Here is a 24,695-nt window from a genome sequence, read left to right as displayed (position 1 = left end):
TGATATTTTGTTAGTAACTTTTTAATTACCATTTCAATCTTGCTGCTTGTTATTGGCCTGTTCAGAGTTTCTGTTTCTTCCTGGCTTAATCTAGGAGGGTTGGATATTTCCAGGAATTTATCCATCTCCTCTAGGTTTTCTAGCTATTCCATTCAAGATATTCCTTCCAAATGGACACCAAAAGCAAGCAGGAGTTAGCTATTCCACCCCTTTACCTCAGTTTATGTGAGTCTTTAAGTGTCAGGTGGGTCTCTTGAAGATAGAATATACTTGGTTGATGAAGTTTTATCCATTCTACCATTTTGTATCTTTTAGGTGGAGCATTTAGGCCATTTAAATTCAACGTTAGTATTGAGATGTGAGGTACTATTCTATTCATCATACTATTTGTTGCCTGAATACCTTAGTGTTTTTTTTTTCATTGTGTTACAGTGAAAAATTATAGGTCCTGTGAGATTTATGCTTTAAGGATATCCTATTTTGACGATTTCGAGGATTTACGATTTAGAGCTCCCCTTTTAGCAGTTTTTTTTTTTTTTTTTTTTTTTTTTTTTTTTTTTTTCTGAGATGGAGTCTTGCTCAGTCACCCAGGCTGGAGTGCAGTGGCATGATCTCGGCTCACTGCAAGCTCCGCCTCCTGGGTTCACATGATTCTCCTGCTTCAGCCTCCCGAGTAGCTGGGACTACAGGTGTCTGCCACCACACCCGGCTAATTTTTTTTTTGTATTTTTAGTAGAGACCAGGTTTCACCATGTTAGCCAGGATGGTCTCGATCTCCTGACCTCGTGATCCACCTGCCTCAGCCTCCCAAAGTGCTGGGATTACAGGTGTGAGCCACTGCGCCCGGCCTTTAGTAGTTCTTTTAGTGCTGGCTTGGTAGTGGCAAATTCTCTCAGCATTTGTTTGTCTGAAGAAGACTGTATCTTTCCTTCATTTATGAGGCTTAATTTTGCTGGATACAAAATTCTTGGCTGATAATTGCTTTGTTTAAGGAAGTTAAATATAGAACCCCAGTCCCTTTTAGCTTGTAGGGTTTCTGCTGAGAAATCTGCTATTAATCTGATAGGTTTTCTTTTATAGGTTACCTGATGCTTTTGCCTCATCGCTCCTAAGAGTCTTTCCTTTTTTTTGACTTTAGATAACCTGATGACTGTGTGCCCAGGCAATGATCTTTCTGTGATGAATTTCCCAGGTGTTCTTTGAATTTCTTGTATTTGGATGTCTAGATCTCTAGCAGAGCTGAGAAAGTTTTCTTCAATTATTCCCTCAGATATGTTTTCCAAACTTTTAGGTTTCTCTTCTTCCTCAGGAACACCCATTATTCTTAGGTTTGGTGATTTAACATAATCCCCAACTTCTTGGAGGTTTTGATCATTTTTTTTAAATTCCTTTTTGTCTTTGTCAGATTGGGTTAATTTGAAAGCCTTGTCTTTGAGCTGTGAAGTTCCTTTCTTCCACTTGTTCAGTTCTGTTGCTGAGATCTTCCAATGCATTTTGCATTTCTCTAAGTGTGTTCTTCATTTCTAGAAGTTGTGCTTTTTTGTTTTGAGATGGAGATTCACTCTTGTCACCAAGGCTGGAGTACAATCGCAAAATCTTGGTACCTGCAACCTCTGCCTCCCAGGTTCAAGCGATTCTCCTATCTCAGCCTCCCGAATAGCTGGGATTACAGGTGTCTGCCACCACACCTGGCTAATTTTTGTATTTTTAGTAGAGACAGGGTTCACCACGTTGGCCAGGCTGGTTTTGAACTCCTGACCTCAGGTGATCCACCTGCCTCAGCCTCCCAAACTGCTGGGATTGCAGGCGTGAGCCACCATGCCCAGCCATGATTGTTTTTTACTTATGCTGTTTCACTGGAGATTTTTCCATTCTTATTCTATATCTTTTTTTTTTTCTTTGAGAAGGAGTCTTGCTCTGTCACCCAGGCTGGAGTGCAGTGGCACAATCTCGGCTCACTGCAACCTCCGCCTCCCCAGATTTAAGCAATTCTCCTGCCTCAGCCTCCCCAGTAGCTGGGACTACAGGTGCCCACCACCATGCCCAGCTAATTTTTTTATTTTTAGTAGAGACAGGGTTTTGCCATGTTGGCCAGGCTGGTCTTGATCTCCTGACCTCAAGTGATCCACCTGCCTCGGCCTCCTAAAGTGTTGGGATTACAGGTGTGAGCCACCACACCCGGCCCTATATCATTTTTTATATTTCTTTAAGTTAGACTTCATCTCTTTCTCTGGTGCCTCCTTGATTGACTGAATAGTTGATCTTCTCAATTCTTTTTTCTGGCAATTCAGAGATTTTATCTTGGTTTGGATCCACTGTTGGTGAGCTAGTGCGATCTTTTGGGGTGTTAAAGAACCTTGTTTTGTCATATTATCAGAATTGTTTTTCTGGTTCCTTCTCATTTGGGTAGAGTATGTGAGGGAAGATCTAGGACTCAAGGGTGCTGTTCAGATTCTTTTGTACCACGGGTTGTTCCTTTGATGTGATGCTCTCCCCTTTTCCCTAAGGATGGTGGGTCCTGAGAGCCAAACTGCAGTGATTGTTATTTCTCTTCTAGATCTAGTCACCCAGCAGAGCTACTGGGCTCTGGGCTGATGCTGGGGAGTGTCTGCAAAAAGTCCTGAGATGTGATTCATCTTCAGGTCTTTCAGCCATGGATACCAGCACCTGCTCAAGTGGAGGTAACAGGAGAGCGAAGTGGACCCTGTGAGAGTCCTTGGTTGTATTTTTGTCAAGTGCCCTGGTTTTGTGTTGGTTGGCCTTTACTTTCTGTAAAGTTTCCCCATAAAACACTGACCAGTTTAACTTCAGTTGCTTTCTGAGTCTGAGCCACTGCCCGACAGGAGTGAGAATTTATTCTCTGATCTCACCAGCAGGGTGCAGTAGGGAGAAAAGTTGCCCTATAATTTCTTGGAGTACAGAACACATATAGATATGGTTTGGTTCTGTACCACTGCTTACCTTTCAGGGCTCCTGTGGTTTGAGTAAGCTTCGGGGGCACAAACTAAAAGTTAACACCAAGAGTATTGCTTGCATGGGTAAATATTACTAAAAGTCAACATACAAGTGAACTTTTAGAGCGTATTTTTTATTTGGGAACTACCTGAAATACACAGAAAACTGTGCCACCACTTTAACAATCCAAGGACTTCAAATGTTTTCTAAAATCCTATCTACCCAAGTATCCCCAAAACATGCAAACTTTGATCTGAATTTCCTAACGTTTCCTCATTTTTCGTTTGTGTTTGTTTTGTTTTTTTGAGACAGAGTCTTACTCTGTTGCCCAGGCTGGAGTGCAGAGGCAAGATCTCAGCTCACTGCAACCTCTGCCTCCCAAGTTCAAGCAATTCTCCTGCCTCCACCTCCCTGAGTAGCTGGGATTACACGTGCCACCATGCCCAGCTAAGTTTTGTATTTTTAGTAGAGATGGGGTTTCACCATGTTGGCCAGGCTGGTCTCTAACTCCCGACATCGTGATCCACCCGCCTCGGCCTTGGCCTCCCAAAGTGCTGGGATTATAGGGGTGAGCCACCACGACCGGCTGTCCTCATTTTTCTATAAATAATTTTAGATAGTAGGGTAAATGGAGCTCTTATCTACAGGAATTTGAAAAGCTCATATTGAGAAATGTTTTCCCAGGCAAATTTCTAATGCAGCTATTCCTCTACTTTTGAAATGTCTATCCCTCAGCTCAAAAGAAAGCCCCCTGCAATTTAGATTCTTTAAAAAAAAAATTAAACCGGAAAGGGATAGTTTTAGCTTGTTCCACATGAAATCTTGCTGATAAGCAAGTTCAACTACATTTCCACCCAAAAGAGTTCCTTTAAAAAGTCTGACTTACAACCAGGCATAGTGGCTCATGCCTGTAATCCCAACACTTTGGGAGGCCGAGGCGGGTGGATCCCCTGAGATCAGGAGTTTGAGACGAGCCTGGCCAACATGGTGAAACCCCATCTCTACTAAAAATAAAAAATTAGTCCAGCGTAATGGTGCACATCTGTAATCCCAGCTACTAGGGAGGCCAAGGCAGGAGAATCGCTTGAACCCAGAAGGCAGAGGTTGCAGTGAGCCAAGATCGTGCCATTGCACTCCAGCCTGGGCCACGGAGCAAAATTCCGTCTCCAAAAAAAAACAAAAAACAAAAAAAAGTCTTACTTACAATAGTAATTCCTGTTTCCATTTGTTCATGCAAATCTCAAACAATAAACCTGCTCTTGTCAAGTTGCAGCTAATCTCCAGTTTATTTTACTGTACATAGTTGTATATTTAAATTTTCTTAATATTGTGAACATTAACATCTCAACCCATCTGAAATGACTCCTGTCTTCTGATGGTGAAAGCCTCACAGAAAAGCTGGCCACGTCATGCTGTCACCACTCAGTCCCACACCACCACGGTCTCCTCCCTCCTGGGTTTCTGACTAGACATTGCTTTCTGGACTTTTCTAAGGAAGCACAGGCCCAGCTTCTAATTCGGCCAAAGGGTTTTAAAGACTAAATTCTAGCATTTTCTGAATGCTTCATAGATGTTCCAGAAGACATTAATAATAAATGACTACAATAAGCATTCCAAATGATATTCTAAAATGAGTACTTTCTGGCCGGACACAGTGACTCACGCCTATAATCCCATCACTTTGGGAGGCCGAGGCAGACAGATCACTTGAGGTCAGGTGTTGGAGACCAGCCTGGCCAACATGGTGAAACCCCGTCTCCATTAAAAATACAAAAATTAGCCGGGCATAGTGGTGCATGCCTGTAATCCCAGCTACTCAGGGGCTGAGGCAGGAGAATGGCTCGAACCCAGGAGGCAGAGGTTGCAGTGAGCCAAGATTGTGCCACTGCACTGTAGCCTGGGCAACAGAGCAAGGCTCCATCTCAAAAATAAAAAATAAAATGAGTACTTTCTGTGATCAAAACTATCAGCTAAACTATTTCATCAAAAGACCCCACTAATCAGGAAAACTGATGCCAAAGATACCAAAATTGATCAGTGGAAAACACTGGTTTATAACTCGACGCTTTGTAGAAGTGCACATTTTGATAATTTGTATTAAAGACACTAAGATACATGAAGCACTGTGTAAGTATGGCAGACATTAATATACTAATTTCAGAGGCGGTAAACCTATGAACCCTCAATGTTCTAGTTTGCTCTTGAAAATCACACTATTTCAAAGCTTAGTAATGTGGATAGATTTTTATTCAGAAATCCTTTCATATTCACTAACTGCAATTAAATGTTTAAAATTACATGGCTCTTAGGAACGATGTCAAACATGCAACATTTTAAGAGTGATAGATTTAAACAGTAATTTTGCCCTCAGAAGTTTACTTATCAAATTATTACAACAGAAACACAAATAGACCATATATTACTCTTTAATTGGATTTGTTTTACAATATGTTCTTGTCAATGAGCTACGTCAAACTGTTTAAACCTGATAGAAAAGCATTTTCACAAAAACGTACCATGGAGAGGGAGGGGGAAGGGAAGAAGCACTTTTTCTAGAGATGGGAAAGAGTCCCAGTAAAAAATTCTTACTCCTTTCTTCTAAGGAGCTCGTTCTGAATATTTTCACTTAGTTCTATTGTTCTTTAAACAGGACTTTAAAAAGAATTTTGTATTTACAAAATTTACATTTTGTTGCTACAAAATGTAATTTATATTGTAAAATAAAAATGTAAAATTTTAATTTTGTTCCTACATGAGAAGTGTGCATACTTTCAATTAGTTTTCATTAATATCTTCTGAGTTTCCTCTTAGGTGGTTGGTTTCTCAGTAAGGCAGAGTTAGGCTGGTGCACACACTATTTAGGAAGTCCTGTCTCGTGGCTGACAACATACTTGTAGTGCTCAAAGAAGTGAGTTGAGTGACATGGGAATCAAAATGATGCCTAGAATAGTGTAATTTAGGAAACAGCCCTAGATTTCATATTTTGGAAGCTTTTCATTTTAAGAAGAGACCCCAAAAAGAAGGAAAAAGGAAAGGGTTCCTCCACTAAATATTCCATTCATCCGTACCTACTCAATGGTCATTCTGACGAGGCCATCTTAATCTGGGCCAGTGATGACACACTCCCCCTGTAACTCAGCCTGGTTCTGTCTATTGGGATGTGCCTAAACGTGATGGGTGAGGGGGCACTAAACAGCTAACACTGACCAGGGAATTAAGGAGCTAAAATGCAAGTACCTCTTGAATACCATAGCAATCTCTGTGCACAAATTTGGACTGTACTTTGTGGGAGAAGAGGTGAAAACTATTATTAACTATTCCCTTCCTTCAACCAAAAGGAAAAATACGCCTCTTCAAGGCTTCTTTTAATGATACTATAATGCTGAATTTATTTATGAAAAAGAAACAATACAGGTTTAGGTGGGAAAACCCCCAAGGAAACAGAGTAAGTCACGGGCTGTGAGAGGACTTGAATTCCCTGGGGACAGTGCCGTGGGGTCAGCCCCCATACTCCAAGCCCCTGCTCTCCATCCCAGCACCTCAGTCTGAGTATAGATAATACTGCATTTTTGTAAAGACGAAGGCATCCTGCATTTACCATCACACTCCCCCACTCTTGTCCTAGTCATCTTACATACTTAGTCCTTAATCTCTCCCAAAACACTTCTCGGCGCCCATTGTTATTGTGCCATCTACAAAACAACACATACATTAAAACTCAAAGATATGTTTTTAACAAAAAAAGTGCTTAAAACCACCCTAGGCAATTGTTTTTCACTTCATTTTCAACCAATAAAATCAAATTCATTTAGATTTATGAGTAATACTGAAAAAATAATGTTTATTCTCTTACATTTTAAATAATGTGCCTTCATCACAACTTTACATTAACTGACTCATTTCAGTATCTAAATGAGTTGAGCTCTCATTTGAAAAATAGAGAAGATACAACTATATAGAATTTTTAGGATAAAAAATGTTCTGGATAGAAAAATCCTTTTGATGTTTCAAAATAACACTTATAGATTCTCAGTATAGTTTTCAGTTTGGTAACTAAACCATTAAGTAACCAAGGTTTTCAAAAAATTACAAAAGATAATAACATGATTTTTAAATACAAAGTTAAATAGGAGCCACTCATATCTGTGGATCATCCCTACACAAAGTTGTTTCTCACTAGAAAATCCCTAAATATTTGTCATAAAATAAAACTCCATTATCAAAAATTAGTTTAAGATAGAAATCTATGCGCTTTAATGATTGCCAGAATTGCCCAGCATAGCTTCAGTAAAATAGAGCATTGTCTAGAAAATACAATCTCCAAAATGTGTGCAAGTACTGCAAACCGGACAGACCAGGGCAGGGCAAGGCCCTTGAAACCAAGTCCTCCTTGAGCACCTTTCCCAGGTTAGAAACCCGTCTTCAGCCTGTGCTTCGCACATTTCCTTCAGTGCGCCGCCATTCAGACTGCACCATTTACGTCCCAGTGCCACGCTGCGTGGATCAAGTGTCAAGGGGGGAAAGTATGAGTTAGGCAAGCGCTTTTTTTTTAAAGCTGTAAACGCTTCACATGACTGGCCCCGTAAGGAATCTGGGAGCTTAGATGAGCCTGGAGCTTTTCAGGAACTGGATGAGGACTCTGTACACAAACGTGTACTGGCAGAGAGTCTGCACCAGCATCATTCTCTGTTGCCTCAGCATGTCCAGTACTCTCGGGATGTCCAGTACCTAGGTTGAGAGAAATGGTAATGAAGATAATGCGTTCCCCTTGGGAGAGAGAAAGGATGGGAAGACACTAGTGTCCTGGCAGAAACCTGGTTAGGAGATGCACACAGTCTCTTTTCTACCTTAGCATCTTTTAGAAATAAGCCATGATGGCCTACTTCTGATTTTCGGATTAGTTTTAACTATAAATAGAATGTCCATGCAGACTATTTCGTCAACATTCCCTGGGTATAGCTCACTGACTCTGTATGGTTGGACATAATGACCATATCTCACTAAATACCAAGACTCTACAAAAACAGAGTGTGCTGTCAATATCTATTTCCCTCAAGGGCTCCGGGCAGCATGAATCATCCTTGAAATGTAAACAGAAAGAAAGAGTTCTGAGCTCAAATTTGAAAAACCTTGAGCAAGTAAAACAAAATTAAACAGCTTTATTTATCGTATGACTTCTCAGTCTTTAATATGCTAATTGGTACTGAGACTCTCCAAGAAGACACAGCCTTTTGCAGGGAACATTAGTGACATCTTGAGGCCACCAGAGTCCAAGGAAATGTGCGCAAAAAGAGCTATTAGGTCACTACGTCCCTCTCTTCCCCAGCCTTATTTCCACCCAAAAAGGCCAGGCAATCATAAGCGCCATCACCTCATTGTGTTCCAGGCAGGCGATCATGATCTCCGACAAAATAACCACGCCAGTCCTTCCTACCCCAGCACTGCAGTGGACCAGCAACGGAGGGTTTGGGCTTTGGGGATCACTTGTGCTATTTGTATGGCGTCGAACAGACTGGATCTCTTCAAGATACGCTGTGGAAAATCAATGAAATAGAAAAATACTCAAGGATCAAGGCATATCACATTGACGACTCAATCTTCATATTCTCTCCACTGATTAAGAGGACTGCAGACAAAGAGCACTGGGTACCAGTGAACCAAACCCAACCACCGAGGGACAGTGTGACCCTGAGCAAGTCACTACCTCTGCCCACTTTCTGGTCTACAAAATGAAATGGGGGAGACACTGAGTCAGTTGTGGCATTCTAGTCACTACCAAATCATAATTTATAAACCTCTTGTTAACCCTCCCCAAAACACTTGTATTCTTTATGTTAAAACAAGTCCGACGCTTATATGAGAGAACATAAAGGAAATATTTCAGAAACATAAATGTTCCTCTCTGTTTAACAGCTCCAGAGGCAGCTGTCCTGGGAACAAACTTAAAAGTCACTCACATAAAAATCCCTTGAGGTCTTCTGGACAGCCATGCTCAGGCCAGTCTGTGTACTGGAGGTGCCAGACGGTCCTCTCTTGCCCAGTAAGGAGGTGCTTCATCTTCAGGCCTGTGGTGGCATAGCAGCCAGAGTCTGTGCGGAAGCGGGTCGTGATCTTAAACCTTCCATAGGTGACAGTGTTGTGCCTGGAACCAAGTCGTGGCCAATACCTAAAGCTCTTCTCCCTTCCACCCTCCTGTTAAAGACGAGCACGGTTAAATGACTCGAGATCCGACAATGGATGCCCTTCTCACACAGATGGCACATCTGAAACAGAACCACAACCCTACCCTGCCTTTTTCTCCACAGGTCAGGATTCTAGATGATTAACATTAACTGTTCTTCAGAGGCTGAGAAAATCACTTAAGAGAAATGAATACCTACCTCTTCTGCTGTCACCATTGCTATAATTGCAATTCCCTGTTCCCATACCATCTGCCAAAAATCTTGACAGGTATTCTGTAATGGTCCCTGTGTGGCAATATAATCCCATTCAATTCCACTGACAGAGACCTGGGATTAGAAAAGGTTAAAAAAATTGACATGTGTGTATAATATACATAGGTATGTATGCATACATTCATGGTAGTACTAAAAAAGTTGTTTAAAAAAGTAAAAAAGTAGTAAACTGGATTATTCAGCAGAATAAGGAAAGACTTTTCATCTTTTCCCTTGTGAATACAATTTGCATTACTGACATTTTTATAAACGTAGGCACTGTGAATATACATAATATCTATGCAACCTGCTTAACCTTGCTGAATCTCAGTTCTCATTTATAAAATAAAAATACTGCCTACCCTCATAGGGTCGTTGTGAGGACTGAGTCAGTATCTATGGTACCTGGTATATAACTCAATAAGTAGCTATTATTACAGCCATGGTTCCTCTTCTTTAAAAAAAAAAAAAAAACAAAAAAAAACTTCCTACTTAAGATAGTCTCACCTCTGAACTTCTGAGTCAAGGTCACTCTCCACAATAATATTAAGTTTCCACTTAAGATTTAACTTCCTTGAGAGCAGTCTAATACAACAGTAATTACTAGATTTGTAGTTAAGAGACCTGGGTTAAATCTTGGCTTCACCAATGTTGAGTGACGACAATAACTGTCTCCAGACGCTCACTAAATGTAAAACCCAGTGCCAAGCCTTGTGTCACATGCACTCTCACTCAGGGCTGCCAGTCCCCTAGTCACTGCTCCACATCATCTCACTGAGCACCCAGTGGCTGCCACTGTGGATGAGTAGCAGATTGTAACAGTGAATAAGTACTAGGGAGGAGGAAGGGCTAGTGAGAAGCCGGCATCATTTATTTATTTCCATATAACTGAGATGAGGTCCCACAACACAGCTTATAAAGTGAGGTCCCACCTCATTTTAGATCTAGGAGTCAGACCCAGGTCTCAAATTCTTTCCTCTATTCTGCAAGTGGCTGCTGAAGATTTTGAAATATCACTACAGAACTACAGTATCATTCATTCTTATCCATCTAGTCATGAGACTGGATGAGTTATTTCAAAGAAATGCTCGATTTTTAAGTAAAGTATGCTGATCTTATATTTAAAAATAAAAGAGTATGTGCATAGGTTCCCAAAAGCCATCAAGGGGTCCTGGCATTCACAGGCAGACTTCCAGTCTCCAGAAAGCCTTGGTGTCAGCTTGTTCCCTTCTCAAATAATACTTGCAAACTAAAGAAAAAAAAGCACCACCTGTCCACACTTACTTCTTCACTCACCATGAGATTTCTCCTTCCCAAAATAAAGAATTGAATGTGGCCAGCATGAACAAAGGGTACAATGAGGAAGAAGGAACATCTGGCTTTATTCCATCACGTGTTGTGAATCATCATTTTGTCCATTTTCATGGCAGTGATATTACCCCAGATAAGGTGCCAAGAACATACATTGGGGAAGGACAGTCTCTTAAATACATGGGGTGGGAAAACTGGATATCCATAAGCAGAAAAATAAAACTAGACCCCCTATCTCTCACCAAAAACATTACCCCAGTTTAATGACATTATACTGGTTCCAGGAAAAAAGCACTTCTTCAAAGAACAAAATGATACTTAAAAATTATTACAAAGAGTATGCAAAGAGAACAGATGGCACCTTTTGAAAGTTTTTGTGAACACCATCAAAAAGCCGAGACACTTCTGTTACATAAAAATGCATGTCAGTATGTGATGAGGAAAAACTAGCAATTCAGTGGCTCCCAGAAGAATTTGAGCTAAAAAGAGGTCTTCAGATTTAGAAGGACAAAGTTCTAAAGCCAGGCAACAGAAGGTCAAGGCTGTAGGGAGCCATGATCACACCACTGCACTCCACCAGTCTGGGTGACAGAGCAAGACTCCATCTCAAAAAAGGCAAAAGAAAAAAAGCCAGGCAAATAAGTGTGCCCTGAATCCTGCTAACAGTGCTGGGGGCAGAGTGGTTTCGCACATGGAAAGACATGACTTTGGCTCTGTCTGATAGACACTTTTTACCTAGCACTGGTGTGTGGATTTCCCAGCTTGTAGTACAGTTTGTCACAAATGTTCAAAACTAGAGTGTTTATCTAAAACAATAAAATGAAAATAAATTTTAAAATATCTGCATTCTAAACAGACATGAATACAATTCTTACCATTCTTGTAATTTAACTGAAACTGCATGTGCTGTTTATTACTTGAGGCGTTCCTCTCACCTTAATATGTGATGCATTGATGTAACCAGTGTTGTTTTCTTTAGTTGGGACCAACTCCACTCTCGCATTGTCATAAGGAAGAACATCTTGGAATCGATTTCTTTCTGCATTTTCAGGGAGTCGTGCTGTTGAGCACTCCCCATCAACTAGCCGTTTCTTAAGAATTCTTTCATATTCTGTGAATACCATTCCTTGTTCTAATCGTTGTTCCAGAATTTTACACTATAAAACAGAATATGTGGAATAACATGAATACAGCCACATGTCGTGGCTACCTTTTGACTGTATATTTGAAATCTTGTTTTCTGCTTCACACCTAGCACTGTCTAATATTGAAAATTCTAGGTTGGGCACGGTGGCTCATGCCTGTAATCCCAGCACTTTGGGAGGCCAAGGAGGGAGGATCACTTGAGCCTAAGAGTTCAGGACCAGCCTGAGCAACACAGTGAGACCCTGTCTCTGCAAAAAATTAAAAAATGAGCCAGGTGTGGTGGTGCAGGCCTGTGGTCCCAGCTACTTGGGAGGATGAGGCAAGAGGACTGCTTGAGTCCAGGAGGTTGAGGCTGCAGTGAACCGTGAGGTTCACTATCTCAAAAAAATCAAAACAAATAAAAACAAAAACAAAATTCTAGGTGAAAACAAAGTTAAAATTTTAACAAGTCACAACAACAAGAATTAAAAGAACAAAGACAATCATTTTGGTGAGAAATATAATGCAAAGTTTTGTTTAAAGTTGAAAATTGGCCTAAAGAAATTTGTTGAATTCATTTTCTCTAGATCTGTGGTCAATTTTGTGACCCCTAATAGATGGAATTCTCCTGGGGAACAGTAAATCTAGGGGACGGATAATGAGTTCCAACATCTATGAACACGTGTTTTCATTTTATATCATACGACATATAAAAGACTAAAGCAGTAGGAAATATTGGAAACTACCTCCAGGATCCCGTTGTAAAGCAAATGTATGCCTATCTGATTTTGATGTAATAAAAACTCTTAGAAAATACACCTCAGGCACAAAAGGAAGTTTTGAAAAACTGAGAAACTACTCTCGAGATAAATTTTCAATATAATAAAAGTCAGTGTCTACTGTCTTTCCTATGTATGCTCCTGTATTTTTGTAGATTTCTTCTCACTTTAAGGCCATCAAAATCAAGACTGCCCCAAAAGGCCAAGAGAAGGTAAAAAAGAACACTGAGAAACAAACAAAAAATCAGCATTCAAACCTGAAATTATCTATAGACATTAGCTATACATTTGCCCCAGTTTTGAGGACCATATTACAAAATTCCTTAACAATCATTTATTATTAAATTGCGTTAGAAAATTCACCAAAATCTCATGAAGGCATCTGCGTAGTATTTACCGGTTGTTCCAGAGAAGGCGCAAAGCCCCGTGTGTCCCATACGTACCCTTTCATCATTTGTTGCTCTGGTAGCCACTTCCTTTCCTTCATCAGGCAGAGGCACTCGAGATAGGGAGAGTCCGTTTAGGGCAGCCAGTTTAAGAGGACCAATTTTTTTTGCATCTACTTGAGTCTTTTTCATTCCCTATAAAAGAATTTATATGTATATATGAAACATACACAAATACAACCCCTGTGAAAAGAAATGTCAACGCACTGAAGACCAGGAACACACAAAGGGAGTGTTCTCCTTTCACAATAACCCCAGAAAGATTACACTCCTTCACACACCACTTGTTTACCAAACATTAGTGGGAAGACATTCCTTTCAAGGCCAAAGCCCTGATAAGTCTTCCAGATAGAAGGTTTTGAAACACGATTGGTTACAAAGTTCTGTTGTAATGAAAGGTGAGGCTCCAGGCAGACCGCATTCCTTTTAAAACAAGACAGACATAAAAAATCAGCTGAAGTCCAAAAACAAAACAAAACAAAAAAGCTTTAAATGCAATCACTTGACTATAATAAGCTTTTATTGTTTGTTTTTTTGTTTTGTTTTTGTTTTTTTGAGACAGGGTCTTCACTCTGTCACCCAGGCTGGATGGAATGCAGTGGCACCATCCTAGCTCACTGCAGCCTCAACCTCTAGTCTCAAACAATCCCACCTGAACCTCCCGAGTACCTGGGAATACCAGCACATGCCACCATGCCCAACTAATCTCTGTGTTTTTGGTAGAGATGGGGTCTCACTATGTTGCCCAGGCTGGTCTCGAACTCCCAAACTTAAGCAATCCTCCTGTGGTGGCCTCCCAAAGTGCTCGAGATTACAGGCATGTGCCACCATGCCTGGCCAGCTTTTATAATTTTTAAAATATATAAATTCTTTAAGTCATTCTGAAAAAATTAAATGCTTTCTGCAGCAGCCCCCTTTGTGTGTTGAAGCTCCCTCCTCCTATGCTACTCTGCGTTCTAGCGTGGACTTGGATGACCCGGGTTAGATCACGCTACCTCTCAGAATGGCTACATTTTTAAACAAGGAAAATAAAACAGAGCTAAAATCTCCATCATGACACCAGGAGGACAGGACAGAACAGAAGGCATCAACAAAATCTTATCTCCTGAAATCAGGTGCTTCCTGAAGTTATTATTAGAGCATGATTTTCTTCTCTGAGAATAATAAGCATAAGAACGCTAAGTTGACCAGGCGCGGGGGCTCACACCTGTAATCCTAGCATTTTGGGAGGCCGAGGCAAGCGGATCATGAGGTCAGGAGATTGAGACCATCTTGGCCAACATGGTGAAACCCCATCTCTACTAAAAATACAAAAATTAGCTCAGCAGGGTGGCGCATGCCTGTAGTCCCAGCTACTAGGGAGGCTGAGGCAGGAGAATGGCTTGAACCCGGGAGGCGGAGATTACAGTGAGTTGAGATCGTGCCACTGCACTCCAACCTGGGGGCAGAGTGAGACTCCGTCTCAAAAAACAAATGCTAAGTTTCGTTGGATATACTGCACTTCCTTGGAAGACATCAATATAATGAGTAGCCCCAACTGGAAAAAAATGGTTCTGCCCTGTAAAGAAAATCAGTGTTACTCCAGCTCTCTCAACCTGTAACAGGCCAGGAAGCCCCATGATAATGGCGCAAGAACAGAGGGAAAAGGCATCTTGGTAAGAGAGGAAAAAATCCTAAAAGATTGCTGCTGTAATTGGAGACTATGATTGGTACCTAACTCAAAAAGCTAAGTGGATTAATTTTTAATTTTATAATTCATATTTGATAATGAGCTCCCCACATAATGCAGTCCAGACTAGAAGCAGCAGAGGCCTGGGTTCACATGTGGCCTCTAACTGACCAACTTCTTTCAGGCAAGTCACTTTTCCTCTGTAAGCCTCACCTAGACAGAAAGAGACAGATACACTCAGACACAGGCATACAGACTAAAAAGTTCCTGCTTAGGCTGAAATTTAATGGTTCTAACGTGCAGAAAACAGTGATGTGCTGGTAATATTTAACACTGGCTCTTGGAAGGAAGTTTTGATTGGTGTTTGCCCATATCCATGGTGTAAATACTCCCATCACAGCCAATTTCAAACTGTTAATGTCACATCAGTTGGCTCACAAGATTCCTGAAAATTTAAGTCGGCTCTTGCCAGCCAATACGAGCTAGCTCCCGCACTTCTCTGCTTGAAAATGACTCAAAATATCCCACACTGGGACACGCTGGATAAAGTTGATTGGCTGTGAGGTCAGTTCAAAGCCAGTATTGGAAGAATGTTGTATGTAGTCAAAACTAGCCTTGAATATGCCTTAATTAGCCCTTAGAATATAAGCATAGGATTTTAATGCATACCCTGCACAGTGATTTCTTATGTGAGAACCACTGCACTAAAGGGTACAACAAAAAGAAAATCTTTATGTAGATGTATGAGCACCCAAACCAGTCTGCCTTTAAGATAACAATCAGGTCGTTGGAGGTGGAGATGGGTGGAGAATTCTAAAATCATTCCTACTTGTCTGCAGTTTATTTCACTGTTTTTAATACTAAACCTCCATAACCTTAATTCACATTAGGAAATTTGTTGTAACGATTAAGATAATGGCAACCCCATGTTACTATGAAAGGTCAGAGGAGACAACAGGGGATTGGCCTCTTCCACTCTTGAAAACCATTAAGTTCAATGTATGATGCCACCTCACAGTAATGTTAATATTGACTAAGCTCTTTCAATGTGCCAGAACCTCATTTTATTCCCCCAACAATTCTCTGGGGTCCTCTCATTGACAAACATAAAAGCTGAGTCACAGAGAGATTAAATAGCTTGTCTGAGGCCACATGGCTGCCTCTTTTACAAGGTAATCAGTGTCAAAACAAATAAAAGCAAATCTTTGGTTAAAATCAGTTATGCTGAATCATATAATTCAGGAGGCATTTTTTCATGCCTAACTGCATGTGGGACATAATGCCATGAAGCAGGCAGAGCAGGGATGACCGTCCTCGTGATCTGAGGTTATCTGATGTGGAAGCTGAGGTTCTGACGCATGAAGGGTCCTGACCGTGTCACCAAGAACTAACAAATGGCAGGCTCTAGACTCAGCCCCAAGGTTCTTAACTCGTAGGACCTCTGCTCTTTCCTCGTGACCACAGTTGCCATACCCATTCTTTAAGTAGAATCCTGTAAGCAAAAAGGACCAAAACCATAATCCAATCACATAATTTTACTATTATTGTGGTCTTAAAAGTCAATGGGAGAGAAAAGTTCTTTTAAGAGAACCAAATTGATCAAAGTCCTCAGATTTAACTGAACCTACCAGACCCCATTCAAAACATACAGGGATAAAATAGGCCTGAGTACTTAGCTCTACTCAATTAGCATTTGCGGAAAGTACTTGAGTCACCATAAAAACAGACAGTTCTTAATGCAATGGGAAGGGTGTGAAGTATTAAAGGACTCTGTCCAGCTGGCTCTGGGATTCAGGTAGAGTTACTTTGGAAAATCTACCCACATCTTATCCCTGAATCACTGCTCCCTACACTCTTAAATCTGTGTCCGCTGAAGGCATTGACCTTTACTGTTCAGGTACGTGAGTCATGTTGTACACTTGTGAAAAACTTAAAAATCAACTTAAAATTCAAACCCAAAACTTACTAAAAGAAAGCAAATTTAGGCCAGGTGTGGTGGCTCACACCTGTAATCCCAGCACTTTGGGAGGCTGAGGCAGGCAGATCACGAGGTCAGGAGATGGAGACCATCCTGGCTAACACGGTGAAACCCCGTCTCTACTAAAAATATAAAAAATCAGCTGGGTATGGTGGCGGGTGCCTATAGTCCCAGCTACTCGTGAGGCTGAGGCAGGGGAATCGCTTGAACCCGGGAGGCAGAGGAGGCAGTGAGGCGAGATCGCACCACTGCACTCCAGCCTGGGCAACAGAGCAAGACTCTTCTCAAAAGAAAAAAAAAAAAAAGCAAATTTAAATCTATGGTACTTTTTTTGTTAAGTAGGTTTTTGTACATTAATCTCTTTCATAAGCACTATAATAGTGTGGGTTTTTTTCCTGTTTAGCAAGATGTTTGCAGCATCTTAAAGGATCTCATACACTAGGCCAGAACCACACTTGAAATGAGCCCTCCTGTCTGAGTTTGCAATTTAGCAGCGATGTGGGGAGGAGAACCCTAGTTGCCAGGACACTGGAAGCCAATGGAAGATACGATGGAGGCCCTAATTAAGTTAGCCTGGCTCAAGTGCAGGGCATGAGGAGTGGAGATGTGGGCCAGGAAAAGCTGGAAGCCTGAGCACTGCAACAAAATAACTTCGGGTGGACACACTTCATCACAAGGCCACAAATGCTTAGTCCCAGGTTGAGGACGGAGTTTAAAAGTTTCAGTGAAAGCCGGGCGCGGTGGCTCAAGCCTGTAATCCCAGCACTTTGGGAGGCCGAGACGGGCGGATCACGAGGTCAGGAGATCGAGACCATCCTGGCTAACACAGTGAAACCCCATCTCTACTAAAAAGTACAAAAAAAAAAAAAAACTAGCAGGGCGAGGCGGCGGGCGCCTGTAGTCCCAGCTACTCGGGAGGCTGAGGCAGGAGAATGGCCTAAACCTGGGAGGCGGAGCTTGCAGTGAGCTGAGATCCGGCCACTGCACTCCAGCCTGGGCGACAGAGCCAGACTCCCTCTCAAAAAAAAAAAAAAAAAGTTTCAGTGAAAGACTAGCAAGGCTTCAACAGGTAATTATGACTTAATAGAATATATACAGTATACTTCAATGCAGAACATACATTGACAATGTAGATGATAACAGAACGGGCTGCTAAGTATGGGTTTAAAATTCCAGTTCAGTCACTCACTAGTCATATGACCTTGAAAAGTTAGTTAATATCTAAGTCTGTTTCTTCAACTATAAAACGGCATAACAATAGGCTTACTGTAAATAGGCCAGAAAAGTAGAGGAAATACTTGGCCCATGGTAAATGCTCCAAGGATGGCAGCTAGAGATGATGCTATTATGCTTTTTTATATTTTGCTTCAAAGTAGGTAAAAAGTGCTTAATTCATATTTATTTATTAGGCCAAATATTAAAGAATTCCATCTTCTACAAGGGACTTTCCTTAGATTCTCAGTTGAATTCATCTTTCTTTTAAATTTAAGAAACCTGGACGTCTCAGGATTTGCCTTGACAAAGTGCCACTTTCCCAACTCCAGGATCACTCTGGAGAATCACAGCCAAGATATGTAAGCTATATCCACACACACTCCAACCTGGAGAATTATATTAGGATTGGGAACACTTTCCTGGATGCTTTTCTCAGGTATCTCTTCAACAAACTAAACAAATACTGTGGGTGCCACATCACCCACAGCATTTTTAATGGGTGGCTAAAGCAATCCTGGCTAAAGTCATGAAACCTTAACTGTCTTTCCCTTAACACTGCGTTACTAAAACCTTTCATCTTTTCCATTCCTTTCGACAAAGCCCTGTGAATTTACCTTTTCACTTCATCTATAATAATCTCCAGTAAAACCACTAAAATTCAAGTGGATCCCCATGATTTCCATATGTAAATTTCAATGTGTTCAAAATTAGACAAAAAGACAGTGACGTGGGGGAATGAAGAACGTTAGAAGAACAAGAGGAGCTGAAAAACACGGGACGTGATGAGTGAAAGAACCGCCAGGGCGAAGGCGCAGTCCCCTGGCCGGGCACTGCTCGCCGCGTGGCTTACCCCCAGGGGCGGGAGCCCTTCCACGATGTTCTTCTTCCCAGAGAGGAGGTCCGACACCGGCCTCTTCTTCAGGGAGTCCCTCCGGGCTCGGTAGCGGCCAGACGTGGTGAGGTCGGACTCCGACATGGAGGGCGTCAGCAGCCCGTCTCTCCAGGGCCGCTGGGCCTCTGCGGTCGTGCCGACGGGACTGCTGTCCATCATCCTCTTCTCCGAGTCCGGGACGTGGGCCTTGGGCTCGAGGATGTGCAGGGGCCCGGCGAGCAGGGCGCGAGGGCAGCCAGGTGGGTCCTGGGTCAGGCCAGGCCGGGGCTCGCGCGCACGTCCAGGGGGCGCCCGGGCCCCGCTCTCCTCCTCGAAGTCCTCGTCCTCTTCCTCCTCGCTGCTGTGGATCAGCATGGTGGCGTCTGACAGGGACTTCTCATGGCCGTATCTCAGACCCTCCGCCTCCTCCTGCCCTTCCCGCTTCGTTCTCTCGCTGAAAACGCTGGGCTGGGAGCCCGCCGAGAGGGCTCGCGGCACCACCTCCGCCGCCGACGCGGACAGCGTCCGCTCCTTGAGCCGCAGGCCCTCCAGGCAGTGGCTGAGCCCGGCCACCTCGATGCTGTTCCGCTTGTGCAGCTGCGCGTGGCGCGCGGCGGTGAGGGGCTCGCTGACTTCCTGCAGCGAGTGCGCCACGGGCAAGCTGTCCTCCTGGAACGTCTGCACCGAGTGGTGCACGCGCCGCGTGATGAGGTCGGGGTTGCTACTGCTGATGTACAAGTGGCGGGACAGGTCGGGCGTGCTGTTGGCTGGCCTGGGGGGCGGGTAGGGTGGGGGTGGCCGGTACACCTGCGTCCGCATGATGTTGGGGGCCCTGTAGTCCTGCGCCTGCAGCTGCGCGTTCGTCAGCTCGGGCACGCTGACCGCGCCCACCACGGGCCGCCGCTCGGCGGGGTAGGGGTAGGGAGACGGGCTGTGGAAGCTGTAGCTCAGGCTGAACGGGCAGTGCGCCGTCGGCGGCGAGGGGAGCTGCGCGTGCTCGCGGATCTCGGGCTGGCTGTAGACCAGCGCCGCGGGCCTGCTGTAGGCGTACGAGCTGCCGATGTTAAGGTTTCGCAGCGAGTGGCTCTGCCGTTCCGCATGCACCAGGCCCCTGTTGAGCTGCTTCATCACAGTCTCATAGTCTGGGGTGGGGCGGTAGGACGGGGGTATCAGGGCGCTGTGCCGATGGGATGGGACGTAGTCAGGCCTCATGACGTCACTCCCGGTGATGCTTGGGTTGGACGACATCGGCGAGGGCTGCAAGTAGGGCTGAGGATTATTTAAGGAGTTGGTGCTGTGTGCGCTGTAGACACTGCCGTTACGAATCCGACCATTGAAGTCAATCTGGGCTCTATCCAAGCTTGTCTGAGAGTGACAGTAGTATCCGTTCTGGTTGGGCACAAAGAGGTTATCTAGAAAAAGAATAAGTTCAAAATGAGATTTTTTTTAATTGGACTAATTACTCCAACCAAATATTGAGATCGGCCCTTACCTCTGAGGACATTTGAACACAGCTTGTAAAAATCCATGCTAAAATGACCTAGCTTTAGCCACACTATCTGAGTGACCCTGGGAGCTTCGGCTTCCTCATCTATAGGATGGGGGTGGCTCTGCCTACTTAAGGGGTGGCATTCATTGGGTGACAAAGTAAGACCCTGTCTTAAACAAACCACACACACAGCAGACTAGCAGACTTTTTGGTACTCTGGGGAAGCTGAGGCAGAGATACCATTCAAGGCACTGGGCTGGGGACTCTTTCTTCCCTGGGTAGGGATGTGGCCTTGCTGCTGCTGAGCCAGTTCAAGCACCGACTGTCTGTAAGCATTTCCTTAACTGGAATTTTTGATTGTTCTTCCCAAATGAATACACAAGCTTCGACTGTAAAAGGGTAATGGTATAGCAGGATCTGAGCTTCTCTGGTCCAACAGTGTCACCAGCAGCCACACAGCCCATAAAGTGTCCAGAGCCAAGAGGAGTCACATTAAAACAGCTGCAGCTGCCCCCTGCCCTGGCTCCCATGTTTCAGGAAGATTCAGACCTGCAGCTAACAGAATCAGTTTAACCTAATCTTACAATAGCTATGCATGTGTCCCTGCCCAGGGATGACAGGGGCCATGTTTCTTCTAGTCAATTTGTAGCTCACCTGCCTTCTGTTACTGAGGATGATTTCTAACCCTAGATGATTTCTAACACTCAGCAGCCAACTCCTTCAAATAACAATTTCCTCTGAAAGGCATTATTTGTGCTTCAAAATCTCCACAGTGATTTAAGTGATACTTAATATGCCACAACCCGGTGGGTACACTTTATTCTGGTGGCACATAAGGCTGTGAGGAAATAGCATTCAAACCTCCATGGTATTATTCTGCTGACACACAGCACTTCCTTGTCACTGTGCTTTCCTTGTCTATGCAAAGCTTGGTCGTGGCTCCATCTCTGCAATCCCACTTTTCTCACTGCTGTCACAGCTCGGGCCCCTACCCCAGGCTTGTCTGAACTAGCTCTATATCCACCTAGTCTCCCTGCTTCTGCACCCCACAAACCATCTAGCCATTTATGGTACTGTTATGTGGAAAAGGCAATACTGAGAATAGAAGGGGAAAAAGACGGTTGGAATACAGGCACGAAAAGGGGAAAGGTATGCATGAAATCACCATAATTCAAGGAAGGGAGAAGAGATAAAAGGTTACAGGAGTCCAGAGGAAGGAATGGTCATTTCCAGCCTGGGTGGGGTTGATGGGGACAAGGAAGAGAGAACCAAGAACCACCTCGCAGAAGATATGGCAGTTAAGGGGACTTGAGGGGTAAGTGGGTGAGGTGGGCATGTCCAGCTTCCATCAGAAGTGAGGTCTCTCAACCTCTCAGAGCAGGCAGGATTATGCCTCCTCACCCCTTGATACCAGGCACAGCAATGCGACTAGTAATGGTCAAGGGAAAGTGTACAGAGAGTTAAAAGCCAGCTTCCAGACTCTCTTCCAACTGCAACACTGACCAACAAACAACATTCCAGAGAGAAGAGGCTCTCCAGCTCAAGCTCCTACCGCAGACTCACAGGGGGCAGAGCCCTCCTGCTAGTGCAGTGTGCAATGGACAGGTGACCCTTACTATTACTTCCCTGAGAGTTTGGAATGGAATATTTTCTTAGCACAGCATAGCCCTGCCTATCTGGTCTGGATGGCATGTGAACAGAAGGGTGCATGAGGTAAGGGCACCTGGGGGTGCAGAGCAGCACTGGCAAAGCCAGGGAGCACCCCCCGGAAAGATGGGGTGGCTGGAGTGTCAGATAGCTACAGAGGAGTAAAATAACTTGGGAAGTAAGGTTGGAAGAGCAGGCTCAGTGAATATTGTGTGAAGTCTCGAACACTAGGCAAAAGAATGATCCTGTAGCTGGGGGCGGTGGCTCATGCCTATAACACCAGCACTTTGGGAGGTGAGGCAGGCAGATCACCTGAGGTTGGGAGTTCAAGACCAGCCTGACCAACATAGAGAAACCCCATCTCTACTAAAAATACAAAATTAGCTGGGCGTGGTGGCGTGCCTGTAATCCCAGCTACTTGGGAGGCTGGGGCAGGAAAATCACTTGAACCCAGGAGGTGGAGGTTGCAGTGAGCTAAAATCACACCACTGCACTCTAGCCTGGGCAATATAAGCGAAACTCTGTCTCCGAAAAGAAAAGAAAAGAAAAGAAAAGAAGAAAAAAGAAAAGAAAAGAAAAGAAAAGTTAAGTTAAATGTGGATGAGACCCCTGGGAAGCTCACAGAGGGAGGGAAGAAGCCACAGGACAGACCTGCAGGGCACACCAAACAATACTGATGGGAAGGAGCATGCCAGAAGGAGAGTTTCCAGAAGGTACAAAGGCTTGAACGTGATGGTGAGGGGATGCGGGGGTGCTGGGAGCCTTGGAGAGGGCCGCTTTAACAGAGTGGCAAAGGCAGAGGAGTGGGCGGTAACCAGCAAGCAGAAGCAGCACACAGAGAATACTCTTAGAAGTCAGTGAGAAAGGACGGGCGCGGTGGCTCACGCCTGTAATCCCAGCACTTTGGGAGGCTGAAGTGGGCGGATCACGAGGTCAGGAGATCGAGACCACCCTGGCTAACATGGTGAAACCCTGTCTCTACTAAAAATACAAAAAATTAGCCGGGTGTGGTGGCGGGGGCCTGTAGTCCCAGCTACTCGGGAGGCTGAGGCAGGAAAATGGTGTGAACCTGGGAGGCGGAGCTTGCAGTGAGCTGAGACCCCACCACTGCACTCCAGCCTGGGTGACAGAGCGAGACTCCGTCTCAAAAAAAAAAAGAAGTCAGTGAGAAAGGAAAGCAGATCGCTCAAACCATCACTTAAAGCGAGGAGAACAAACAATATTAGCTGGCGAAATGAGACAATGCAGAGGACAGCCAGGTCCCGGAAGTGGGAGGGGCCAGGATTGCAAGTACCAGACAAGGGCAGGGCGCGAGAGGAAGGAAATAGAAGAACATGGTGAGGGGGGCACTCTCGGGCTCTACATCCAAAGTCCTGCTCCCTACTACCCACCTCACTGCATGAAAACGCTCATCTTTACACCAGGGCCGACACAAACAATAGTCACATCCCACCTTCTGGTCCCTTCATGCATCACTCCCTACTAGTTCCTTACCCAAGAGGGAACCTGGACCACTCTACTCTCCAAACACGCACTGCTTCATTCTGTGCATGGCGTTCACTATCCCCAAAACTAGGAACAGCAACCCCAGTCAAGTCCCTGCCTTTCTACCTGCCGAAATCCACCCATCTTTTCAGATACAGAAAGTTCTTCTCAATCTCCCCAATGTGATGAGTCTCTCTTCCATTGAGAAGCATGGTAATTGCACATGCTGTCTCAGAAAAACTATCATATTCAAGTTATTTGTGCCAGGAGTGGTAGCTCAGGCCTATAATCCCAGCACTTAGAAAGGCAGAGGCAGGAGGACAGCCTGGGCCCAGGAGATTGAGACCAGCCTGAACAATATAGCAAGACCCCATTCTCCACAAAAAGGGGTTCAGGGGGAGAAAGACAAAGTTATTTGTGCACCTGTCTTATCTTCAACTATCAGATTCTAAGTTTTTTTTTTCTTTTATTTTTTATTTTATTTGAGATAGTCTCCCTCTTTCATCCAGGCTGGAGTGCAGTGGTGCAGTCTTGGCTCACTGCAACCTCCACCCCCACCTTGGGCTTAAGCAATTCTCCCACCTCAGCCTCCTGAGTAGCCAGGACCACAGGCGCATACCACCAGGCCCAGTTTTTTTGTGTGTGTTTGTTTGTTTTTGATAGAGACTGGGTCTGGCCCTGTGGCCCAGGCTGAAGATAAGCTTCTTAAGATGTGGAAATACTCATCTGCATAAACCTCCTTAGCATTTGGTATAGCCCCACTGCTTAAACTTCAGTTTGGGAGTTTGTTACAAATACAATTCCTTATACTTCTCAAGTGAAAACTGCAGTAGTCACATGTTTAACTTTTACAATAGGAAAGCCTCTGGCAGGGGAAGAAAAGTAACCCCGGGAATTCTTTGTCAGACAGCAAAGCACTTAAAGGCTAATAGAGTGGTGGTAAAAGGACATAGGAACTAGCTTGATAGTTTCCCATTGGCCAAATTTGAGATCAGTGGAGCATCAAAATTTGATACTGCTTTTTTTTACATATATTCAAGAACCCGAATATATGTGGTGGCTCACACCTGTAATCCCAGCAATCTGGGAGGCTGAGGGGGGGCGGATCACCTGAGGTCAGGAGTTTGAGACCAGTCTGGCCAACATGGCGAAATCTCATCTCTACTAAAAATTACAAAAATTAGCCAGGCATGGTGGCGCACCTGTAGTCCCAGCTACTTGGGAAGCTGAGGCACCAGAATCGCTTGAATCTGGTAGGTGGATGTTGCAGTGAGCTGAGACACGCCACTGC

General features: G+C 44.0%; 1 protein-coding gene across 2 annotated transcripts in view; it reads right to left on the bottom strand.

The window, feature by feature from the left end:
* Positions 1-4,076: 4,076 nt before the first annotated feature.
* The window catches only part of LOC105467583 (protein tyrosine phosphatase non-receptor type 21), a 91,122-nt gene continuing 70,503 nt past the window's right edge, over positions 4,077-24,695 (bottom strand). For both annotated transcript variants that reach the window (XM_011717298.2, XM_011717299.3), the window contains exons 13-19: positions 18,763-20,195; positions 13,048-13,185; positions 11,636-11,857; positions 9,336-9,464; positions 8,913-9,147; positions 8,327-8,487; positions 4,077-7,683 (exon numbers count right to left, since the gene is read on the bottom strand). In XM_011717298.2, the coding sequence (XP_011715600.2) occupies positions 7,555-7,683; positions 8,327-8,487; positions 8,913-9,147; positions 9,336-9,464; positions 11,636-11,857; positions 13,048-13,185; positions 18,763-20,195 (2,447 nt within the window). In that variant the 3' untranslated portion in view covers positions 4,077-7,554. The remainder of the gene's footprint in view (positions 7,684-8,326; positions 8,488-8,912; positions 9,148-9,335; positions 9,465-11,635; positions 11,858-13,047; positions 13,186-18,762; positions 20,196-24,695) is intronic.

Source organism: Macaca nemestrina, chromosome 7 (genome assembly GCF_043159975.1).
Source record: "Macaca nemestrina isolate mMacNem1 chromosome 7, mMacNem.hap1, whole genome shotgun sequence".
In the NCBI taxonomy this organism is placed as follows: domain Eukaryota; kingdom Metazoa; phylum Chordata; class Mammalia; order Primates; family Cercopithecidae; genus Macaca; species Macaca nemestrina.
This window is presented reverse-complemented; position numbering and strand designations above follow the sequence as displayed.